Source organism: Urocitellus parryii, chromosome 11, assembly GCF_045843805.1.
Source record: "Urocitellus parryii isolate mUroPar1 chromosome 11, mUroPar1.hap1, whole genome shotgun sequence".
Lineage (NCBI taxonomy): Eukaryota > Metazoa > Chordata > Mammalia > Rodentia > Sciuridae > Urocitellus > Urocitellus parryii.
In genome coordinates, this window is record NC_135541.1 from 39,705,255 (window position 1) to 39,730,660 (window position 25,406).

General features: G+C 44.8%; 1 protein-coding gene across 3 annotated transcripts in view; it reads right to left on the reverse strand.

Annotated features, from left to right (window-relative positions):
• Nucleotides 1-25,406, reverse strand: part of Dab1 (DAB adaptor protein 1) — a 268,808-nt gene that overhangs the window by 9,273 nt on the left and 234,129 nt on the right. For 2 of the 3 annotated variants that reach the window (XM_026382470.2, XM_026382466.2), the window contains exons 9-10: nt 5,461-5,523; nt 3,143-3,251 (exon numbers count right to left, since the gene is read on the reverse strand). In XM_026382470.2, coding sequence (XP_026238255.1) covers nt 3,143-3,251; nt 5,461-5,523 — 172 coding nt within the window. Of the gene's footprint in view, nt 1-3,142; nt 3,252-5,460; nt 5,524-10,451; nt 10,500-10,591; nt 10,643-25,406 lie in introns of all 3 variants that reach the window. The other variant, XM_077791440.1, reaches the window with a different exon arrangement.

Below are 25,406 nucleotides of genomic sequence, written 5' to 3' on the forward strand. Positions count from 1 at the left end.
AAAATATACTGACTGGGTGCTCGGCTCTATTTTAGTCTCTGGAAATCCTTGCCTGAGTGAAGCTTATACTTAGGGGAAGGTTAATCATTGCAAGAAGTTTGTAGGATAGCTGTTACTGCTCTCTCTTTCCTTTGTAGGGAGAAATGGCACCTCCTTGAGGAGAAAACTTGCCACAGTGTATGAGCAGCAGAGCCAGGGCCCCAGGGAGCAGCGTTCAAATGTCTATTAAACACCTCCTTGTTAACACTGCCAGGCACCATTAGACATGTTTTACTACATGCACTTACTGGTGTGGTTCTCAGAACACCTCTACGAGGCAAAATTATGACCATACCCATTTTACAGGTAGGTTCTTTGAGGCTCAGAAGGGATACAGTCAACTGATTACACAGCTGGTGGGTGGCAGAACCTGTTTTCATACAAGTACATTCTCCGTGGCACCCAGGCGAAAGTACAGGGTAGACTAGGACATATTTTATAAGTCATAATAATAATAAAACCAACAATGACAACCACAACACATCAGCAGCAGCCTGTTGTACATTGTATCTCTGTGTCCCAGCGTTTTGAAGGTGCTTGATTTTATTTTCTCCTTTAATTTTCATAATGTTCTTGCAAGGAAAGTATCACTTTTTCTATCCAGTTATAAAGATGAAGAAAGTCTGAAGGTGATAGGTTGAGTAATTTGCCCAGGAATCTAGAGCTTATTTTTAAAAGTGGTTCAACTGGCATGGTGGGGTGCACCTTTAGCCTCAGGAGGTTGAAGGAGGAGGATCACTTGAGCCCAGGAGTTCAAGACCAGCCTGGGCAACATAAAAAGAACGTGTCTGAACACAAAAGTAGTAATCGCCACAACCAAAAAGGCTGAGCCAGGATGGAAACTCTGCCCATCAGATTCAAAGGCCCTCCCTGGGCAGCTCATCCAGTGCATGATGTAGCCCCATTGTGGCCCCATCTCCCATCACAGCCTCAAGAACCAGTGATAGGTAGATGGAAATGTAAGACCTATAGAGGTTTTTAAGACCAGTTAAAGGAGGAAAAGGGGCAACAGTTTAATACCCACTGAAGCATATCATATGCATATCTTAAGTAGAATAAGAAAGCAAAAATATGCTAGTAGAAATCAGTTTTAGACTCATGTTCCAAAAATTGAAGTCTTGGGTATAATTGATCAAATTTTTTTTTTTAAATAACTGGAAGAAGTAGCTTGTCCACCATTTGCAGTGTGGCTGGCTAAGTAGTGAGACTGAAACTGTTAATCTGGATCAGGCTGGGGAGAAGTCACAAAGGAGACAGGTACCCAAACAGGTCTTCAGAGTGCTTTAAATAGAACACTAGCACTGAAATAGACCTCAAATGCATCTAGTGCCATCTAATCATTTATAGAAGGGACTGGAGCGTAGGAAGACCCAAGTAGGTCCTGGGTCTGGGAAACCCTTAACTCTGATGTGTGATTCCCACCTTGACCCTTCCTGCCTGCTGCCCAGGTGCCATCTCACCTGTGCAGGAGCCCCTCCTGACCATAAGCTCCTTGGATGGGACTCTAGGGTCCCCATACCTTGCTCTGTGTTTGGCTCTATCCATATCCCTTATCATTTTCTAACATATTACATAAGTGACTCATTTTATGTTATTGCTTATCTCTGCATAGGAGGCAATGGCTCCACCTGTTGTGTTCACCAACACACCCCAGGCAACTGGAACAGGAGCTGGCACTGAGCAGGCACTCAGAAAATTTTTGTGGAAGGACCATGCCTGAAGGTTAGTAAGCATGAGAACTAGAGTTCCTAGAGTTCCCATCATCTGTCCCAGCATCTTTATAAGAAAAAAAAAAAAAGAAGCAAAACATGGAGGGGTTCTGAAGAGAAGGCTTAAGCATAGAAGCATAGGCATTGCTGATGGAAGATGTCATTTTCATTTTAAATGATATTTCTATTGCACTATTCCCAAGGAGATTTTAATAGTCATTTTAGAACAGGAAAATGAGCCACCACCACCATCCTGTTTCAGGGATGTGTAAAAAGAAACTCAACTGGGAAACTTGGCAATGAATACTTTCCTCAGCTACCTGCAGATTCTAAACTGTAAGTCATAGCATCATCCTCAGCCTCTGCTGCTTCTGAAGGCTCATCATGATCTCTGAGCTCATGAGGAATAACTGTGCTTCAGAACAGAGTATGAATTTTTAATTTGTTTCCAATAAAAGCAAGGTTTATATTTGGTGGCAAGAATTTGCTTCTAACACTATGTAATTAAAAGTAATTATTTATAGAAAAAAGTACAAGAAGATTTGTATTCTAAAATATTCAAACTCTCATCTGTCATTTATAAGAATAAAGTCAAGAAAGAAAGATAATGACACAGATTTCAATATGCAGTTAAAGGAAAACACAGAGCTCTTTCAGGCTTCCATGTTTGTTTAAAAAAAAAAAAGAACAAATCCACCTTTGCTATTTCTAAGAAGAGTGGTCTGGATGCCTAGAGTGTCTGTTGCCAGGGAAATCGTTCCTAGGGCCACCCATTTGTAACCCACCTGTAATACTGTTACTGTAGATAGTGACCCTGTTTTGAAAGTAATATATATATTTAAAAGACTATTTGGAAAACAGAAGAAATACTTTCTAAATCTGTGAGACCCATCACCTTCTCAATTCATTGTTAGTAGTTTGCTCTTGTCCCATAGGGTCCCCTGCCACCCTCTATGGAGAACCATGCCTTCCTTGAATCAGCACCAAATAAGGCAGATCCCTTCTACCGCTCAGGTGTCAGGGGTTGTATAGGGAGCTGGCTGCATCTCCTTTCCTGCTCACCACTGCCTCTTCCTCTGGCTTAAGTGGACAGAAGAAATGACCTGCATGAATGCACCTGCTGGGTATGTACCATGCTCCCCAACACTGTCCACCTCAGTCACCTGGAGTCTTGAACCTTCCAGGTGAAAGACATCAGTGAATTTTAGCTAACAGCATCCTGGAGCTTTGTATGGAACCTCCATGCCCCACCCACAGGACAGCTTCTCCATGGTACTGAGGAGCCGTGTGAGAGAATGTAGGATGGTCCCACAGATGTTTTGGCATAATTTGGTGCTGATTCAGTCAACTCTTCCAGACTTTCAATGGAAGGGCAGCTAGCAGAGAGGGCTCACCTGAGGGTACAGCAGCAGTGCCGAAAGGTACAGAACCAAACACATCTGCACTGGCCGGAAGTGTCTGGGATGAAGACGGGATGAAGGCATCACCTGGAGTTGCAGGAGTCTGTGGGACAGAGAGGCAGGGACACGTGAGCAGTCATCATGCACAGCAGGCAGCAGGGTGAGATGGGGTTGCTGCAGAAGTGAGCCCTAGTCTAGGCCACTTATGCAGTGATACAGGCTTTATCTATGGAATGGGAAAGTGATACCTCAAGCTGTTGGGAGGATTCGATGAGATCATGCATTTGAAATATTGTTTCATAGGAAGTTATTTAGTACCACGCCTAGCCATCCAGTAGGTGCTAAGAAATGATAACCAGTGTCCTCACGAGTTTGTTTGCACCTTACCTCTTAGAGTGTGTTTTCAGACCACGAAGTTATTGCACAATATCTGGCTTTCACCCTTCACAGGTCACCCATTAGAATCAAAACACCTGAAGACCTACTGTGGGCCCACCTCAGGGTCTGACACTTAATATGTGGTCCATTCACAGGTGTTGACAAAATGAAAATAAAATTTCAGCACACAGGCCCTTGTATTCTGGTGCCTCCAGAATCTTGCCTGAATCTTCATTTGTGAAGAAAATAAGTATTGTCAAGAAAAAAACAAAGCAACTATGCCTGCCCAGCTGAGAACTGCCCAGTGCCTGTCTGGCCCATGTCAGGATTCCAGAGAGGTCTACTGCAGGAACTGGTGGCAAGTAGGAAGTACTGAAATAGAAACGTCAGTTCTCATCGTTTTTATGTGTCCATACCTATTTGCAGCAGGCTTTTGCCTATGGAGTATGAGCCGTTTTGACACCATCATATCTATGTTGGGTGTTCCCCCACTTGGAGTAGACTGGGGCAAGCAAATAATCCTGAAACCATGGCAATTAGGCAAAGCCATTTTTAGCCCAGCAGCTTGCAGGATGAATGACATTGTTCTGAGGGCTATTAAACACCAATTGGGACTGCACTGGGGTTCAGGGCCAGAAGCACAGCCATGAGCTGCTGTGTTAGCATTTTTAAGGATGGTCAGCACTGCTCTCCTCTGCCCACATGACCCTGTGTGAGTCACTTGTCCTCCCAAGGCCTCAGTTTGCACATCTGTACAACACAGGGGATAAAGTTGGAAGAGCTCTTCAGACCTTTCTACTTCTGTTGCCTCATAGTTCTGCAACTCTGAGTTCCCGGGATGAAGCTGTTTTCCCCCAGAATGGAGGGGCTGAGAATCACTAGAGTCTCCCAGTCCAGCTGCCCTGGAGACAGGAGCTGTCCACCCCCCCCCCCCCCCGCATGGTTGCTGTGGACATCAGGTGTAGGGAGCAAAGCAGCTGTGCTTAGACTCCCTGGTGGCAGCTGTGGGCAGCAGGGTCTTATGCCATCTGTTCTCAGTGGTGAGGTTACAGCCCTTTCTCTGTGAGGCGCATCTCGCCAATGAACCGTAGCACCATCTCTGGGTTTGCACAACTGTGCGGTGCCCAGAAGAACAGTCCCCTCCCAGCAGCTTCAGCCAGTGCAGCTGCGGCTGACTGCTCTCCACCCACCTCCGGGAATAGGCAGGGAGGGGCCCAGAGGCCATCTCCCTCTTTGCTTTGCAGGGGCTGCAGGGTTGCTTTTGAATGCACACAGCACAGGGTTTCTATTTTGCTTTGGTTTTGATTCTATTTTCTTCTTTTCATTTTCAAATCAGGGCTCCCTGCAAATCTCTGCCTTCCTGCAAGCATTGGCTCAGATTCTCTGGCTGAAGCTCTGGCTTCTTGAGAAATTCAGAAAGCACAGGTCACGGTCTGCAAGGCTACCTGGGCAGCAGCAGGTTAGGGAGGGTGGAAATACAACACAGGAGGGAAAGAAGGAGATGGAGATGGTTCCTTTCCTGCTGGCCACCAGTGCTGTGTGGGGCTCATGCCTGATCATGCTGAGTTTCTCCTTCGTGGTCCCATTCAGATAACATACTCCCTGTGGGCAAGACTCGTGTCTCTCCTCTCTGAATCCAGCACAAGAGCAAGCACCCAGGAAACATCCTTTAATTGCTAAATGTGTGGTCTCATTTATTTCTTAAAACAGAAGTATGATATACAGAAAGCTATTCCCTTCTCTCTCTCTCTGTCTGTATCTCTCACTCTAATAGCAGAGAAAATTAAGTCTCCATATTGCTGGTTAGCTTGCTTGAGTCACACAGATTTGAAATTCAGCAGGACACCCTTTACCCAAGACTCATATTCTCCCCACTGTGTGACTGAGGAAAGAACAAAAAGGGTCGTGGGGCTCAGAGGGAGATGCATACTTACGGGGGGAGAGGTTATATCAGGAGGGGTGGACATGTCCCCAAAAAGTTCTAATTGGGTCACAGCCTGAAAAGACAAAAAGATAACAGTGTAAGCAGGAAAGCAGACACTGCCAGGACTGCTTTAACAGTATGAGAAACCTCGCTCTCCTTGGTCCTGATTGTACGGATGGTAAGCCCAGTCAGTCAGTACTGGATCTTGCAATCCCCAAAGCAACACCTCAGATCACACCCATCATGCAGAGCAGGAGAGCCAAGCCTTGCTGCAGTGTATCTGGCTGTTTATCCAGCCTTGGTCAGTGTCACCCACTCTTCACCTCCCATGGGCGACAATCGTCTCATTTCACAATTGTTCACCATCACATGCCAGCGCTGCCCCCTCTCCAGCAGATAAAGGTAGGTATCGGTTCCATCGCTGGTTTTCCTGTCCTACACATACACAATGTCTTCGATGGGTAAGGACACCAGGGATGACCTCACGGTCACTTCTTAGTAAATGCTCCCAACAACACTAACCCTGACAGGTAGAAAGCATCATCCCCATTTTTGCTGATGAATACATGGATTCTCACAGGGGTGACATCAAGGTGACAGGTCAAGTTTTGTCATTTTCTGTATCTAGAGCATGCAGCTAAATATGTGGTTCCTGAAAGAGTCTATCTCTGGGATTAAAAAAAAAAAAACAAACCATGGTTGGAGGAAAAAAAAAACACATTTCATTCTAATACCAGGAAGGGCATCAAAACAGCATATACATCATCAATCACTACCAGAAACTTTGCTCTAGGAGACACTGTATCTATCATCTGTCCTCCTGCCCATCACACAGAAACACCCAAGCAAGGCTGGCCAGAGCAGCAGAAGAATCCCTCTAGATACACATAGAAATAGATCTGCATGTACTTCTAGCTTCAGAGATGGCAGAGAGTGTCTGGCCAAGAACCAAGTGGCCTGACTTAATTAATTAAAAGGAGGACATAATCACATGCTTTGTGCAAACCTGTCCACTGAGGAAACACCACTCTCCACTCATCTTCAGATCTTAAGTGATAGCTTCTAATTGAGGAAAGCTAAAATCACCAGTAATAGATGGCACAGGGAGAGTCCAATGGCCCTGCCATCCAGGTCCCCTGCATGCAAATTATGCTCTACCAAGTCCTGGCTGGAGCTCTGGGGTTCACACAAAGAAAGGGATATTCTTTGTTCCTGAAAAATGAACTCTGGGCTCAGAAAAAGGTCCCACATCTGGGGATATACTGCCATGGTACCTTTCCAACCTCTGCAGCACCTTAGAGCTACAGCTCCTTACTTGGAAGATGGAGTTAATAATCTCCTCTCATACTTACTGACAACAGGCTGTGCATAGTTAATCCGAACTTCCCAAATCCAAAACGCTCTAAAATACAAAACTTTCTGAGCACTGACATGGAGTCTCAGGTGAAATATCCCACCCTTCACCCCATGTGATGGACTGGGTCAAAACACAGGGTCACGGAAGATACTGTATAAAATATTTTTAGGCAGTGTGTGTACAATGCTTATGAAACAAATGAATTCTCTGTTTAGACTCGAGTTCCATCCCTAAGATATTTCATTAAGCATGCCAATATTCCAAAATCAAGAACAATCCAAAATCGGCAACACACCTGGTGGCAGGCATATTCGTTAAGGGACTCAACTTCTAGCAGCTGGACTTGCTTTGAAGTTTGGCTAAGCCTGATTCAAAAGGCACAGAAACTTTCTGCTGGAAGGGAAGAGGCTTAGCCTTCTTTGTTGAGTCACTTTCAATCCTTCTCCTTGGCTTTTGGATTGAACAATAGAGCCTGGCACACAGGAGGGTCCATACGTATTAATTTTCTTTCGAACTACACAGTGTTTCCCCCCACCCCCTTTTCTATAAACATTAAACAAGAGTTGGGTGCTATTCAAGGTGCTGGGGGCATACTAAGGAGAAATGCCAACCATGTTCCAAGCTCCTGAGAATTTAGTTGCTGGGGACAGTCATCTATAGACACAGATCCTTTTAAGGGGGACTGGAAGGATTGACAACAGATTTCCAGGGCACATGGGAGCTTGCAGAAGACTGAGCCCAGCTCCAAGCAAATACATTTAGGGAGGGTTTTCGAAAGGGAAAGCCCAGAACTGAGTCTCACAGGAAAAGAGCCACAAGTCAGGAAAGAAGGAAGAGGAGGGGGCTTCCCCAAGGAGCATGCAGGTGGCAGAGCAGCGGTTTGGTGTTCCCTGCACGAAGGTGGGGAGAGGAGGTTGGTGTGTGGACAGGGGCAATGTGACGGTGGGACTTTGTGCATTTTGGTCTTTCCTGCTGACTTTACTAACAGGATTCCCTCTCAGAGGGTAGCAGTCCAGCCGCCGACGGGAATGAGGTGGCTGGCATGCTGGGTGCTCTCCCAAATCTGGAGGGAACCTTGGGGCTTTTCGTGGGTTGGCCTTCTTCAGCATGTTAGTAATATCTCATAGGATTTGGTCAAACTGTGCCAGTTCTTTCAACTCCCTTCCAACGTCCTGAAAGGGCTAATTCTACCTGATGAATTTACATGTAGCTTCCGGGCTTCCTTGCGATTGGAACTTGACGCTTTTAAAATGGCCCATAACGATTTTCAGTGTTTGGAAAATATTAAAATGAAGTTAATAATTAAGTCACATGATTTACATTTCAAGTGTGGCATACTTTTACTAACATCATAAATATAATTTATTGGCTAATTTTCTCCTTAAGCACAACTTTTAAAATAACCTTCCTCCTTGAGATATAGGCGCTCCTCTTGCCAGATGATTTTCACTCAAGGATTAAACGAGAAAAACATGGAGAGGCATAAAACATAGATTGTTATTTCGTTCCATTGGATTTGCTGTTTAAATAGAACCCGAGTTAATTAAATTTTATAGAAAAAGGAGATTCTGGGGCTATAAAATTAAAAATAATCCAAATAACCATGTCTGATGCAGATATACCTGGGATAATATCTATTTTCACAGCCCTCCGCCCCTCACGAACCCCAGTCCTTGTATTTGTAACCTAATAAACCATGTTCCATTGGAAAATATTGTCCTAATGAATCATTTTTAAGGCCCCAAGAGAATAAAACTAACTGTTTACATTTGTAAAATGCTTTATGGCTTGCAAGACACTTTTTAGCACATTATCCTTTTGGACGATCTGAGCTGCATGCGGTCGGCAGCACAGGACCATGGCCACTGCTGGCCCCAGGCAGCCTTGACAGAAGGTCAAGCCCTATTAAACGACACACCCTCTGATCGGAGGCCAGGGCTCCTAAGAGGTCTGCAATGATGGGCCTCCATTGAAGCATCTGGAGGGTCAGCACAAGGTCCTGCTCACCCCAGAGGAAGGCCTTTTCACCAAAGGCACCTCAGATATTATCCAGCAGAGAGATCTAGCTATAGAGGGCAGACTTGGTCTCTTCTTTGGGCCGCAAGATATTTCCAGGCATATATAGAGGGACACTGGAAGCTGCCAAGGGCAGTGAAACAGATGAGAAGGAGCTAGATGTTTAGGAGGTGCCCTTCGATATCTCTATCACATCTGTCCCTTTGCCAGACATTCTTTGATATGAACAGGTGATGAGTGCCCAGAGTACCTGGAGCACTATGCAACTGCTGCTCAAGATTGCTCTCCCGATCCTTCTGTTGCAACTAGAACTAGGACCCCCTGGGGAGAAATATGAAGGCACCACAGAATGTGACCCCCAAGACATTTGCATAGACCTGTTCCCTAGGTTTTCGCATCCGAAGCTCCATGAGACCCTTTAGGTAGCAAAGGTATGGGAGTTCCTGTCACGCATCAGCTACTGTGTGTGTCCAGAGTAAAGGACCAAGACCACAAGCCTTGCTTGAGGCCATGAGTTGGCTGTTTTGTGGAAAGACAGACCTACAGACACAGTCAATGCAGTGTTGTGGAGGACAGAACCCAGGAGGCTGTGAAAGAAAAGGCTGTCCCAGGGCATTTGGACATGGCCTTCCTCCTCCCTAGAGCGCTCACCCATGCCTTCCCCAATTGTCTTTCCTGTCCATCTTCCAGAACACAAATTAGAATGTGATTTTTTTCTGGGAAGTTGTTTCCGAACTCAATTTGTACCCCGCCCCATTGCACAGAACAGCTTATCTGGCCCTCAGCGGTTCTCAGGCTTGGGTGACAGGGATATCACCTGGAGAAAAATTGCTGCTGCCTAGCCCCACCCTGGAGATGCTGAATTAATTGGGGTGAGGAATAATCTAGTCAACAGAACACTGAAAGTTCTTCCACTCATTCTAAATTGCTGCCACGGTTGACAATCCTTGTATTAGAGGCTTCTGAACACCTGGTGTTCAGGAGCGATAATGCTCACTGGCCTGGCCTTCAACCAATCTGAGCAAACACTGGCTGCACGCCAGCCCATCTATACCAGGGCATGTACTTGGTGGAGAGCGGCCCTGCCTCTGCTGAGTTTCTAAGAGTGTCCTGGGCAGGTCTTCCATACGTATCTGAATTCCTAGGCTGCTAGGCTAGGATACACCAGGGAGGTTGCTCTACCCTGCCCTGCCCTGCACCACCCTATCCTAAACTGCCTTCTTTCCCCCTTCCCTATCCTCTACTCCCCTTCCCTGCCTCGCCCTGCCTTCTGCAATGATGTACCGAGTCACACCATGACATTCTTGAGCACAGCACTGTGTCTTCCTCTCTCTTTTCCCTTTAGCATCTGTCAAAATGTCTGGGATGTAACAGGAGCTTCCAAAATTCATGGAATGAGAAGAAGGGGAGGTGTCACCTCCTCTCCAATGCACTGTCCCCTTACAGGTGTGCACACATGTATATGCACGCTCACTTTCTGACCTCATGCAGGGCCTTCCCACATTCTTCCTGTGAAGATTAGACAGGCCTGACTGGAGCCCTAGGGTGCAGAGCCTGCCATTCGCGCAATTCAATATGAAATGCACAAGAATGACCACGAAGGGTTGGCAGGAGCCTCGGGGCCTTACCTTGGTTACCTCAAAAATCTCATCAAAGTCCACCGATGGGTTTCTGTTCTGTAACCACAAGGCAATGGCTGATGAGCATGAAATGAATGATGGCACAGAGACACACAACAGTCAACGCGACAGGGCCCGCTCCTCCTTACCGGCGAGGCTGCAGCAAACCGTTCTTCAAAATCCTCAAACGGGTGGCTGTTCTGAAAGCGCAAGGGATGATGAATGAGGATGAAGTGAATGACACACAAATGACATGGATTTATGAGTTTAATGATGACGGCGTCGATGGTTTACACTCCCACGGTCTCGGGGCGGGAGCTGTTGCCAATGTACTGTGAAGATCCTGGGAGATGCTTCCAGCAGAAGCAGATGATAAAATACCAGTCTGGTTAGGGAACAGAGCAGGGGCCCATCTACAAGTTGAAAGTCCACCTTCCTGCACACGCAGGCATCACCCAGCCTGCCCGGCAGTGGCTGTCAATAGAGCGAGATGCTGATACTAAAGATTTTTCTCTTAAGACAGAAAATGCCATCCTGTGCTTTAGCCAAACTTAACTCTGCAGCATAGCTTTGCCTGTGCCACTGTACATGTCCCCTCTGCCCAAACGCTGCTCTTCTCCTCACCTCTGCAAGCTCATTGCTCACCAAATTCCTGCAGCCCTGCCGAAAAGCACCCCTAGCAGGAAGAATTACTCTATTCCCTGAGCTGAAAATCCTCCTCCAAAAACCCTCAGCTGGGTGCTCCCTCAAGCAGGGACCGTGGGGCATTTAATCCCCAGTCCCCAACAGCTGCCCGAGGGTCTAGCACATGCTCAACGTATGTGAACGAATGTATGTCTTAGAAGTAACTGGCAGTTGGCCAAATCTAATTGTTCTCTTAACTTTCGATTTTACTATTTATTTTATATGTTACAGATAATACCTATATCTCATATCCATGTATATTTTAATGAACACATTTTGGTCCATATGTACAAGCTAATTATTCTTTGGATGGTTTCCAAGTAGTATAACATTAATGTAAATCCACAAATATTGGCATTAAAATGGTGCTATTATGCAGGAACAGAAATAGCTGCATCAATTCCTGATTTTGAGGGGAGCTTGGTTAGCAGTGGAAGAGTGGGGAGACTATTACCTACCATCTTACAATACTGTTCATTGACTAGAAACCACTTCCACCCTGTTTGTAGAAAATGTGACTGTCCCTTAGCCCCAGTTACAGGATGCAGAGGGAACAGGGGAGCCAATGTGCCCATCATAGGGCCTCAGGCCCCATGAGTCCTGCCCTCGGCCACCTGTTTCTACCAGGCACTGGCTCACCATGACCTAGCTGTGACTTCAATGAGCTGAAAAGCCACCACATTAAAATAACCCTCATTACTGTTTGGTCAGACATGGGGCGTGGTGGTGAGACTGTATTAGTCTAAGTGATCCTGAAATCTACCATGTGGCCTTAAAGGTTAAGGTTGTGTCGCTACATCCTTTATAAATTCCCACACTTCTAGGGATTTATGGCAGGGCCCCTACCAACTAGCTCTGGGTCATAACTTTTAATAAAAACATTTTTTAGTGTCCAAAATCTCATTACTTCTGTCCAATATAAAAAAGCAAATGGCTTCAGAGCATGATGGATGAATTAAATAAATTTGAAAAACAGCCCGTGGTGGAGTCTCATAAAAACCTCACCACGTCCCACATAATGAAAATGTGGGAGGATCACCAGCGTCGGCGTGAGCCTGTCACCTTCCGGGTGACAGAAGAGGTGGCCTTTGGTGAGGGGCAGAGCTGAAGTGTGATGGGCGATTTTTACAAGTTCTGATGAAGCGTGGTTTGAGTGACACTTTGGAGCCACACAGATGTGGACCCAGTCCTGTTCACGCTACTTCCTGGCCCCGTGACCCTGAATGAGGCCATTAGTCTCAGTTTTCTCATTTCTAAAGTGGGGCTGATAATGATGCCTCCCTGTCTAATTTATTGAGAGGATTAACTGAATTGTTTGCGCACTCTTGGTTGGTGTTAGGCACATAGTAAACGCTCAATAAATAGTAGCCATTATTTTGTATCTTACCCAGTTTTTTGGTTCATTTTAAAAAGGGACACACACATAGGTTTTAATATTAGGAACTATTATTAATGTTGAAAATAGAAGAAGAGACAGAAATCTTTCTGGACACCCCACTTTAGAAAACTCTTGCATTCAGAAGCACAGGCCAGACCCTGTGTGACAGGATGCCTAACACTGCTGGGCTTTCCAGCTTCAATGCTGAACTGTGCACTTCATTCACAACCCCTTGCCCTCCCTCTTGACTTGCTCCTGGCTGCAGTCTTGCCTGACCATATTCCTCCCATCTGTATCTTTTGTTCCTGGGGCTATGTTACCTTACTGCTCTCTCTGGCTTGGTCATTGCCTAGCGCTCCTTTCTTCTGTCTGGGCAACCTTTGGTGATGGCAGTGCCCTTGATCCAGCCAGGGCAAGATCCTTCTAGCCAGTGCACCTTTCCCTAGCTGGGTCTTATGGTTCCCTGGGCCCCGCCACCCCTGCCCCATAACCCCAACTCTTGCCTTGCCCACACCTACCACTAGAGTTTCAGTTCATTTATATTCAAGTCTGAGTGCTTCTTCTAATAGATAGACATGTTTTTCATACTATCAGAGCATGCACATAGCTTTCTGTTCCACTTTTATACACTCAACATTATGTCAAATGTACCCACAACTTCAGCTTCCAATGAGGGAATTTAAAAGAAGATATTTTCCTGTGTTGTTTCGATACAGTTCTACTCTGAATCTTCATGAAGACACTGAGATAAAGTTCCCATGAGGAGGCTCCCTCCCATAATCTCTTCTTGAAGCAGGAGGGACACTATCGCGAAGGTAACTAGCGAGACCAGATTGATGTTCCTCTTTCAGCAAAAATGAAAGTGGATGAGATGGGAACTGGGGTGCAAATATCAAAAAGGATGAATACTTACTTAGAGCTGCCAAGTCAGAAATGTGCTGTGGTTCTTGGCCGTACAACCCCTTGGGGGAGCCTTTATGAGATTCCTGGTGCCTGCCACCACCAGAGATTTGTACTCCATGGGTGCTGGCTCCAGGAGCCTTTAAAAGCTCCCCAGGTGATGCTAATGTGCAGCCAGCTTTGTGAATTACTGTGCTGGGGAATGAACTCTCTGTAGGAATAATCAGTGAATGTCCTACTGGGAAAACCGAAAGCATTTTGATTGATTAGGTAATTGATTAATTAATTCTTCAACAAAATGTTCACTGGGTGCTTTGCACATGCATGTCCTGGAGATTCAACAATACACAATACTCCATCTTATCAGCTAAGATGCATCGTCATTGCAATATGGGGGTGGACAGGATGGGGGGAAAGGGGACATAAGGCTGCTGGATCTAAACTCTGAACTCAGACCCAGGCTGCAAAGGCATTGATTCAATTATCCATTTAAAAGGCTCAGGAGAAATGGATTAACTTAGGTGATTGCTAACTGCACTAAGATGTGTCTTATTAAGGACACGTAGTGATTCCAGGCATTCAAGTGCACGTTGTCTTTTCCTAGTGAATGATTTAACAAGCAAGGCACATGCTAATGAAGACTAATTCCTTCTGGTCTATGGAGCAGCTTATGTTTTGTCACCTTTAGCCATGAGTAAACAGCCACTTTCGTATTGTTTGGCAACAGAAGAACAAAGATGATAGGTAAAGATGGGGGACAAATACTATGATATTGATCAGTGGCTTCTCCCTAGAGCAGTGCTGTCCAACAGAGCTATCCATGATGAGGGAAAGCTCTTGGTCTTGTGCAACATGGTAGGAGCCACATGTGGCTTTTGAGCACTTCAAATATGGCTAGTGTGACCGATAAACTGAATTTTCAATTTCATTTTGTTTTAATCAGTTTCAATTCAAACAGCCACCTGTGACTAGGGTATAAGACAGCACAACTCTAGATAAAACATGTTAACAAAGTAGATCAAACAAACTTCCAGTGATTGGGTGCTTCCCAAATACTAGAACTATGCCTTCCTCCAACATCCCCAGATATTCTTTTAAGGAATATTACACTTTTGCATTGACTGGAATTAAACTGAGTGGAGAATTAAATTCTTTGCTGTCTAGACAGTACCGTGAAATCAGATTCAGTTTGCAAAAACAGCAACCACCTTCTGGATATGAAGTTTTTTCTTCATTGCCTGGGCCTGAGTTAGAGCCAGATAGTTGTGGGGCTTTTTAAAGAAGATTAAGATCATGGTTCAAGTGGAAATTCATGAAACCCCATCATCACTCAAACCAAACAGAATCCTAGGTGATTTCCAAGCATCCTGGACCTCCTGAGACATGAAGACTCCGACCCTGCCGTCTGGCCTTTCTAACTTTTCATCTCAAGGAAACCAACTGTCAAGAAGATCAACTGGCTTTTGCATTAGTCAGCTTTTCATCACTGTGACCACTGTGACCTGACAAGAACAACTCAGAGGAGAAAAAGTTCCTTTTCAGCTCACAGTTTCATAAGTTCAGTTCATGGTCAGCCAACTCCGTTGGTGTTCTAAAGTGAAGCAGAAAACATGGCAGAAGGACATAGCAGGGGAACACTGCTCATTTTGTGGCAGTCAGGAACGGGGGGAGAGAGAGAGAGAGAGAGTGAAAGTGAGAGAGAGAGTGAGAGAGAGAGAGAGAGAGAGAGAGAGAGAAAGTGAGCGCACGAGCACACTCAAACAGCCAAGGTCAAGGTATAATCCACAGAAGCATGCCCCCAGTGACCACACCCTGCCTGCCCATTGTTACTACCCAAAAGTCCATTCAAATTATGAATCCATCAAATGGATTAATCCACTGATAAGGTTACAACTCTCTTAATTGTCTCACCTCTGAACATTGTTGATGCCTAACGTGAGCTTTTCAGGTGAAAGCTTGTATCCAAACTCTAAAAGCTGGTAATTAAAAACACTGGACACCTTAAAAGTGAGAAATGCCATGTTTTCAAAAGAGAGAGAATGGAAAGTGAAAAGTGGGGAACTAAAGTTCTGAGTTCAAAGCAACACTCCATCACTGGCATCTCCTTGGGTCCACACCTTCACTGCTTGAGCCTCATTTTTCTCTGCAAAATAGGGATGATGATGATGCTTATGGTGTAGGCTTGGTGAGAGGAAGGGGAAGAAGACTGGTGTGCACAAACACAGCACAGCAACTGACAGAGCCAAGTCCCAGTGGACCTTAGCTCCCTTTCCAAAGTTAAGTAGGGGAAGAACGGAAGAATTGGGGGAAATAAAGGAAAGGAAGAGTGGAAAAGAGACAAAGGAGGGAGGAAGGAGAGCCATGGCATGATTTACTTGGTGGGTGCCATGGCTTGAATGTGTCTTATGTGCCCTCCTGGAAGAGCCTCCCAAGTGGTGGTACTGGGAGGTGGTGGAACCTTATAGGAGTTGGACCTTAGGGCACGGGGTGTGACATCTTTCTTTCTTTCTTTCTTTTTTTTGGGTGGTGCTGGGGATGTGAGGTATTTCTTGTGCAATCCCTTTGGTAGCTCCTGTGTGACCCCTTGAGTTGTTGAGAGAGGGCTGTTATAAAAGGAGCAAGCCTGACCATGGCTGTCCCTGTTCCAGATGTGACTTCTCACTCTGACATCTACTTTTGCCATTGCCAGCTGCTGTTGAGCGTGAGATCCTCACTGGAACTGAGCCAATGCAGGTGCCATGGCCTGAAACCTCCCAAACTATGAGCTATATAAAACCCTTCCTCTTTATAAGGTTAGTTGCCTCCAGTATTTCATTGTAGTATTGCAAAGCCGACTAACAGAGTGGGTGAGGGAAAGCTGTGGTGGAAGTGTGGGAAACACTGGTCCAGGGAAAGGGGAAAATGATCCGGAGAAGGAAATGAAGGGGCAATGGGGTCTTTCCAGAGCAGACACTGCAGTGGACCCCTGCTCGAGAGCTTCCCAATTTTCAACATGAGCAAGGCTGTTTTTCTGGATGTTTGCCCAGTCATTCTGCCTCTACCCCTGCTGCTCTCCATGCCCCCCACCCCTTTCCATCCCTTACCCCTAATTTAAACTCAGTCAGTGACTCCACATTCTTATGCCCAGATTTTCTAAAACATATCCATTATTTTTTTTGAAAATATCCATGAGGATGAGGTTGGCGGCAGGATTTGCAGGTTGCTGCTGATTATGCAATGAGGTACCCATAGCTAAAATACAAGTGGCTAAATAAATTTGATCTGGGAAAGAGCTGTTACAAAGGTCAGGCAATGCTGATTGTGATGTCTGAGAAATGACGGTGCTACTGTCCAGGATCACGGCGGTGCTCACAGGCTTATGCCTGACCTAAGACAGTGAGACCCTCATTTGTTAATGTCATGCCTATCTATCTATTAAGCATCTAGGGGCCCAGTTTTTTCTTTCTAATGCATGAAGAGGAAAGAAAACAGGTGATTATCATATAGGTAGTGTTATAAAAGGATGATTCATGGAAAACCATTTGTATTTAGTGTATTGTTTTAAGAATAACAACATGGTTTATACTAATAGTGGTAATGTCTTTTATATCATCATCATCATCATCATCATCATTGTCATTATAAAACACCAAGTACCCAATCTTGTCCAGTCGGGAAAGCTGGAAGCAGCAGAGATTTAAGAGGGTAGCAGTAGTCTGTTGGGATTTGACAGTAGCAATGCTGTTGTCAGAAGGACAGGGCGGTAATCATAAAAATACAGATGATGATACAGCTATTTCTATGATTATAGACAAGATACGGCCAGGGATGGGAATTTCAAAGAAACACTGAAAATCCGAGAGTGGCCATAGTGCTGTGTACAAATGCTGGAAACACCTGCCTCCTTACACATACATATCCTTAAACATACCTGGGCTCTACATTCTGGTCCCAATCCAAGGTCTCATCCCAAAGATCTGACATTTGACAAGAAGGATTTTAGGGTTTGGTACTCCTTCCCTCCTGCAGCTCCCCTGTCAGGGGAGGGGCCAGCCTGCAAGACAGCTCTGCTTTTCAGTGGTTTTTCAGTGAACAGACAGATCTGTACAGGTATAAATAAATACAGGAAACTAGAAACCAAAGGAGGAATGGTTCTCAAAAGCTTGCAATAATTTGTTTTTAATTATCTCTTCCTTTCTCTCTTCTCCTTTTAAAAACCTATCATTGTAGTTCTACATTAACAAAAACTCAAGGATTTTTTTTAAAAACTCCTAACAAGATCTGGCATCAGTTCAGTACTTTGAAAAGGGAGTGAATCAGATCACAGTGATGTGAAATCGGCTCCTGACAGCCGCTGACAGGAGCCTTGCACACTTTTTGGGAGGAGGGCAGGGTGCTTCTCGGAGAGTCAGTCTCTTCCCTTGCTGGTGCGCCTTCTTGGAGAGGCCACCGCTGTGGTCCAGATGGCACCCAAACGGCAACAAGAAATATTGGATGGAGTTGAAATTAAGTGAGAGTAGCAGAGGCTCATGCAAATGTGGAGCAAATCAGAGGCAGTCACAAATGCAGGGATGTCACAGCAAAGGGAAAAATATTCTGAGGGCTTTGCCTGCTGCTCTGACAGCCGTTCCCTGCAAAATGTTTTTCTTTTGCTTCTCTAGAGGAATGCAGATTTTACAAACTTAGGCATGCATTGCTTTATTTACTTCTTCCTTCCTGGATACAATTCTCAAGGCATGAATTTAATAATTTAATACACTTCTCCCAAGTGCCCACTATGAACAAGGCCCTGGGCCAGTTCTAGGAAGACTTGGAGCTGTCCAAGACTTGTCATAGTCAAGCTAGAGAAACAGGAAAAGACTAATTGAATCAGGGTGCAAGGTGTGTCACAGCTAGGGTACATTGAGCATTTCTGTAGTGCATGGACCATGTTCAGTGCTGCAAAATTATTCACTGAACTGAACGAAGACCACACCATTGTGAATAGCCAGAGAAACCACTCTGATGTCATGTGAATAGAAAATGACGAGTTCATTCAGTCTTTGAATTTTTCTTTACCATGACATTAGTAAAATGTCCATCTCATAAGACTTTGTTGAAAAATACCCAGGATAAGACACAGGTGACAGATCAGGATGGTGACCAGCACACAGTCAGACCTCCATTTCTGCCTGCTTGTTGGGGTCATCTATGAAGTCAACAACAACTCATCAGATTATCATTCAGGAATATAAAGATTTTTGTAGCACATATTTGATGACATTTTGAAATGTTTTAGGAACTGCAGAAGAGACTATGGAAATAATGTTTTAGGGACTGCAGAAGAGACTATGGAAATCTCAAGCCCATATATATTTTTTTCAATGAAGATACTAAGGCCTCCAACTTTCTCAAAGTCCTGACAATATAAGTGGCAGATTTGAGATGGCATGCTGGGTTCTCAGCTCCTAGTCTAGTTCCCTTTTCACTCCATCATGATTCCTCTAACAGTTGTAGGTTAAGAGAAGAAAGGAATAATTCAGAGCAGAGAAACCTGGCTCATGCTTCACAACAAAAAATGAAGGGACCAAGGAAACCCTGGATCACTCCAAGGGAGGACAGTGAGAAAACTGCTACTTACAGCATTCTGAGAATCCATGAGGCAATATTCACCCACAGAACAGAATCCGAAGACAGCCTGTAGGCTTGAAGTCCAGAGGGCATCTGGGAGAGTGCTGTCCTCAATGCCTCCGATTGATTGCTCAACTTAAAAAGTTCATAACTTTGTGTCATAATTTCATCAGCCCTCCTAACAGGTCTGTAATATATTTTTTTACCCTTTGAGAACCTGGCAGAAGGTATGACCTTCAACTGGTTGTCTTTTCCACCCACATTCATTGAGACAACTATAACACATCCCTAGAAACTTGGATCTGGTCACATGTCAAAGTCTTCCTCTATGACCCCTGGGATGGATGAAGATAATTCTGAGTATCACACATGTCCAGTTATAATGCTGATCACCTCACTGCTCCACTCAAGACTAAGACCTTGTAAGTTCCTTGTATGAGAAACTGTCTTAATCATCTCTGTATTCCAAACTCCTCCATATCCCCATGGTTAGTACAGAGAGGAAGATTATATGGAATTGATACATTTAAAAAAATGTAAAGAATAAATGGATGAACTAGTTTATACAATAGAAAGGAAAAGTGAACAGGAAGAAACTTGGTGACAGCATGACTTATTATCTGGAGGGTATGGTGGTCCATATGGTGTTTTCAAATGCTCGGCATAGATGTGCACTTGTGTGTGTGTGTGTGCGTGCACACACATGCACACACACACACATTCACAGAGACTTGGCATTTGCTATTAAAAATTCCAGAAAGAATATCATATCCCTCCTGTCATTTGACCTAATAGGGTCTCACAATTAGGGTAAATGGTCCTGGTTCTATTTTTGAAAATACCAGGAAGAAATTTCAAGAAAAGTTGTAAGATCAGAGATATGCCACATTTCTAGTCCTTGTAATGGCTGTAAAACATGTTTGTCTGAGCCCTTCAAGATTTTTCTATTAGTGAGTCCTATCAGTGGATCAAAGATGGCAGAAATATGAGACATTCTTCACTACTAGAAGTCTGGCCAGTATCTAAACTTATCACTCCTTTGGTTGCCTGCAATTGAACTGATTGTATCCTAGACGTATTGGTTTCTCAAATTTAACATATCCAAGGAACTTTTAATCTTCCCAAACCTATTCTTGTCTTCTGATTTCTATAAAGGCCACCAACTGAAATCTATTTGTTAAAGCCTCAAATGTACAAGTTACTTGAGTTTCTGTCACTATAACAAAATACCTGTGATAATCAACTGATAAAAATAGGTCTATGTTGGCTCAAAGTTATGGTGGTTCCCTGGGGACCAGTGGATCTCTGGAGGACATTCAACATCCAAACTATCACATTATTCCAGATCCCTCCTCTCCCACACTGTGACCACCAATCACTGAAGGAGAAATACTGATTCTCTTGTTAGAGTGTTTCCCAAATCTGTCTGCCTCCCTCCATCTCCTCTGCAGCATTCTCTTCTGCCCAGATTACGGCTTCCACTCGTATCTCTGCTTAAATTCATCTTCTATGGAACAGACAGAATGAGCTTAAAACCTACCAGATCATATCTTCCATTGCACTTGGAATATCTTCTAACCACTTTCCCAGCACCTGTGAGATGGCCCACATGCTGGCTGCCCCCACCCCATCCCGGCCATCTCCACTATTCTTCTCCTTTCCACCGTGCTCCAACCAACCTGGGTCTTCTCCTTCCCTGTTCCTCACAGACACTGAGCCATTCCTGGGTCAAGCTTTGGCCTTGCCTTCCCCTCTTCCTGGCACAGTCTCCATCTAATCAGTTGCTTCTCCTGATGCAGGTCCTGGCCCAGGGGGTCAACTCCTTTAGGAGACATTCTGAGGCTATGTACCTAAATACCTGTGTACCAGGCTTTTGTCACATCACCTTGTTTGGTTGTGTTCTGAGCCCTCACTGCTCTGTTTGACTATTTCCTTGCCTGTGGGTAGCCTTCCCCCATGGAGGGACCTAGATAGACATAAGAAGGAACATGGGATGGCTCAGATGGCCCCTGTGCCAAGCACAGTGCTTGACAACCAGTGGACATGAAATGATATTTATGGAATGGGTGAAGGAACTGAAGGAACGAATGCTTTAACAGAACCACCTAGACTGGTTCTAGGAGGTGCCGTCCAGCATTCTAGAAATTAGAGTATTATAACAAAAGACACTTTGTGCAGATGCCTAAGGGGACTCTGTTTTTGCCACTTTGATGTCTGTGCTGTGGTCTCTGAGGACTATGCAGCTAGGATACGAAGACACATCATCAGTGAGATCTTACCAGGGACACCGGAAGCAGAGAGCCCTTTCTCCATGTGTTTACCATATCTGCTCTGTGAAAGCCTCTTTAAGTAAAGGAGTCCCCTATCTCCTTGGCTAGGTCATGAGTGGCCAGGATCATTATTTCTGGATTTGACAAATCAACACAAAGAAGCACAAACCATCTCTCTGGACCAGAGAAAGGACAGGGACCAGTAGTAGTATTAACACTTCCCTCTTGTTGGCCTGCAGGGGTCATGAAGGACAATGATAATTATAGATAACTCTCAGATGGAACTTCCTGCCTGTGTACAGACATTTTTCTGAGTGCTTTGGTGTCTTAACTCATTTTATGATCACAACAAATGTAGGGGCTACTTCCACTGAGCAGAGAAGGGGGGTGGATGAAAAAACCTTTCCCAGGGTCTCACAGCTAGTAAAGCATAGAGCTGGTATTTTCACCAAAGTGGGTTCTCTTTGTGAAACCTGCCCACCATTTTGCTGTGGCGAGGAGGACAATGTAAGTTGAAGCAGATGTTACGCCTAGGGTGACTGGCAAGGGCTCTGTCAACACAGCATGATCTGGCCATGGCTCTTCAGAGAGGACTGGGCTGGACTGTGTTGACACAGGGAGGGCAGAAGGGAGGCAGGACTTCCTGGGTGACTGTGGCTTCAACAGCAACACAGAAACTGCCTGAGAGACAAGGCCATGGGATGGAAAACACCAGGAAAAACCCTGGAGTCTGGGATCTATGTGACGGTGCGATAGAGGACTACTGCTAGGGATAAGGACAGCAATGCAGCCAACCTGCGGAAACCATGCTGTGCTGACAGAGCTCTATGATGAACAGGAAGATGGGAGGTGGAGACAGAATGTGTGGTAAAGAGCCAGAGTGAACGTCACCATAACCGAGAAGCAGGAGGTTCGCCCTTCACAATCGGACTTCCCTTCCCCCTTCCTTTAGCATGTCAATCTTCTTGTCCATAAAATGGAGAAAAATATAGTTGTCACATTAATTTAACAATATAAAACTCATTCAGGGTCAAAATCAGGGGGTGGGGGGGGGAGCTTTGTAAATCCCTCTTAATACATAAATACACCAAGCCTTATAAAAGCAGTTTAGATGTGATGTCACAAATAGCTGTTAAGGCAACGTGGGTTTTGCAGTCGCTGATCTAGACAGAACTTGTGATGCCCAACATATCCCCTGGTTCCTGGTAAGCCTCAGCACATGTTGCTTTCTAAGTTGCTGCAAAAAACAAGTTTTGATTCTTTCAATTTGGGTCTGTAATACATATTTTCTTATTCCACAGGATCATTCATTTAGCTCTTGTTCTTTTTTTTCTTTTTTTACACTAGAGTTTGTTCATTACTCTTCTGTAACTGCTAATAATGGCAGTTAGGGAGAAAGAACCTCAACATGATGATTTATCCAGAAAAGCTGAATTACTGTATCAAGAGAGAATGAACGTCGGTACCAATGGATATTTATGGGGAAAGTGTATATTACAGCTCTGCTCATTATGAGGCTGTGGTTAAGGTGCTGTGAATGTTAATGGTCTGTATTAGAGGATTAATGGCAGGTTCACAGCAGCAGCAGTTCACAGATAACCTGAATCACTTTTTCTTACTGTGCAACAGATCTCCAAGGGCTCTGATTGATGCCTGCCTAAGGAACAAGCCCACTGGGCACCTGTGTCGTGGAGGGTGTATCTTTCTCACTTCAGCATGGTTAGCATTATCAGCAAAGAGCTTCAGGAACAAGAAGCTCCTGCTTTCTATCTGAAATCTCAGGTATTCTCAAATCTCAGGTTGCCTGACCCAGTAGGAAGAACATTCACCGGCTTTGGACAGGGTGGCCTTAGATCGTGGTTGGCTTAAAACAGCTCATGTTTATACCTATTGTCCTGACATAACTGTTAACAGAAAACCCTCTTTGCTTGGATAACAAACTAGGTCGTTCTAGTTTTAGGGGGTCAAAGAGAGATGCACTAGATTCTTAGTTGCGCTTCTTCTAACTGTGCTGAGTGGTTTAACCTCTCTGGTTTGCAATATCCTTTACAGTATAGAAGAGACCTTCTTCTTAGCAGGCAGTTGGGGAAAGTCTTGAAATAGGATGTGAAGGACCTAGCACAGTCCCTCCTTTGGTGGGGTGCTAGAAATTTGGCAGTTACATTGTTCATCATCCCTGCCTATTAAGGACTGAATGTTTGTATCCTCTTCCCCAGATTCTCATGATGAGGACCACTTTCCAATGTGGCACTCTTGTTCTCCCCCCCCACCCCCACATGCAAACACTTTGTGAGGACAAAGCAAGAGTTTTGTGGTCAACAACTCAAGGAAAGGGTTCTCACTAGGAATCAAGTCAGTCCGAACCCTGATCTTGGACTTTCCAGCCTCTGGAACTGTAAGAACATTAACTTCTATGGTTTAAGCCTCACAGTCTATGGTACTTTTCTCTGGTAGTACTGTAGCTATGGCATTCTCCTACAGAGAGCAGTCCTGACCTTGGGTTTCAAGTTAAACATCACCTGTTGAGATTATTGTTTGGGGCTCTCCACACCAATCTCTCTCCTGCCTCCAGCAGACTGCATGAGCCCTGGCGGCTGGGCCAGGTCTTACTCATGCTCGGATCTCTTGAAGCATCTCTTGGTGTAGCAATAGGTGAGAATACTAATAAGGCTAACATTTATTGTGCACTTATTATGTGCCAGGCACTGCTATAAATGTCTCGTGTGTGTGATTTCTCAAAAGAACTCTCTGAGGCCTGGCACAGTCATTATCCTCATTTAACAGGTGAACACATTGGAGGCATGGGGGAAGTTGAAGGAAGTACATTGGAGGGAGAAAAATTTTCAGCCCATGCAGTTATGCTGCAAAGCCCACTCATCAAACTGCATTACAATGCAACCTGTTACAAGGTAAGTCCAGGACACACACAACAGTCATGGCATCTCTTTTCCCACAATGACTCAGGAAAGTAGCGCTCACCGTCTTGTTACTGAGAATTCAACAGAGAAAGCAATTTTCCTGGAGTCAGACAGCTAAGTAGTAAAGGCTCTAACGTCTATTATTCTATTATTGTTCATGACATTTCTGTGGTTCTATACCCTCCCAAAGAGTAAACTCTAATACATATTAATTGTGAAAATTAAACATTAAAATTTTAATTCATGGATTAAATTGGGGAATAACCAAGTTCAAGGTGGGAAACAGCCTGAGGATGTCTTCTTCTGACCTTCCCATTTTTTCCCACCCATTAACTAGTGGGTTCCTCTACACAGTAGTTTGTACACTACCCTCTCTGAGTCTTTTCTCTTCTAGAACCTTCTGTCCTTCAGGAGACATACTCCTGGTGGGTAAATTATGAAGATCAGATCCAGCTTCAGCCACATCTCCTCTCTTGTCTGTTTCTATTGCAGACTACAAGCATATTTCATTTGAATAAAGATTCCTGGGCTTTATGAAACGTTTGGAGACCACTCCTCCTGGGCCCAGGGACAGCATTGTAGCAGAGGAATCGTGACTATTGCTTTATACAGAGGTGTTTTCCAACACACAACTGAGCAAACAAGACACACAGCAACAACACATACAACCACTGGTCTCCTTCCCCACTTACATTTGTGGACAGCAAGTATTTTGGTTTGGATGTGAGGTATCCCACAAAAGCTCATGTGTGAGACAACGCAAGAAGGTTCAAGGGAGAAATGATTGGATTGTGAGAGTCTTAACCCAATCAGTGAATTAATCCCCTGATAGAGATTAACTGTGGTAACTGAAGTGGTAGGGTGTGGCTGGAGAAGTTGGGAATTGGAGGCGTAGCTTTAGGGTATATATTTGTATCTGGCAAATGGAGATCTCTCTCTTTCTCTGCTTCCTAATCATCATGTGAGCTGCTTCCCTCTGCCACACTCTCCCGCCATGATGTTCTGCCTCACCTTGAGCCCTGAGCAATGGACCTGGCCTTCTATGGAATAAGACCTCTGAAACTGTGAGCCCTCAAATACACTTTACCTCTTCTACGATTGTTCTGGTTGGGTCCTTTAGTTACAGCAGAGCAAAAGCTGACTAAGACTTCCAGCTTCAGGAAAGATTCCCAGTGAGCTGCCCATGACTCTGCTTGACTATCCACCCTGTCCAGGTTCTCAACCT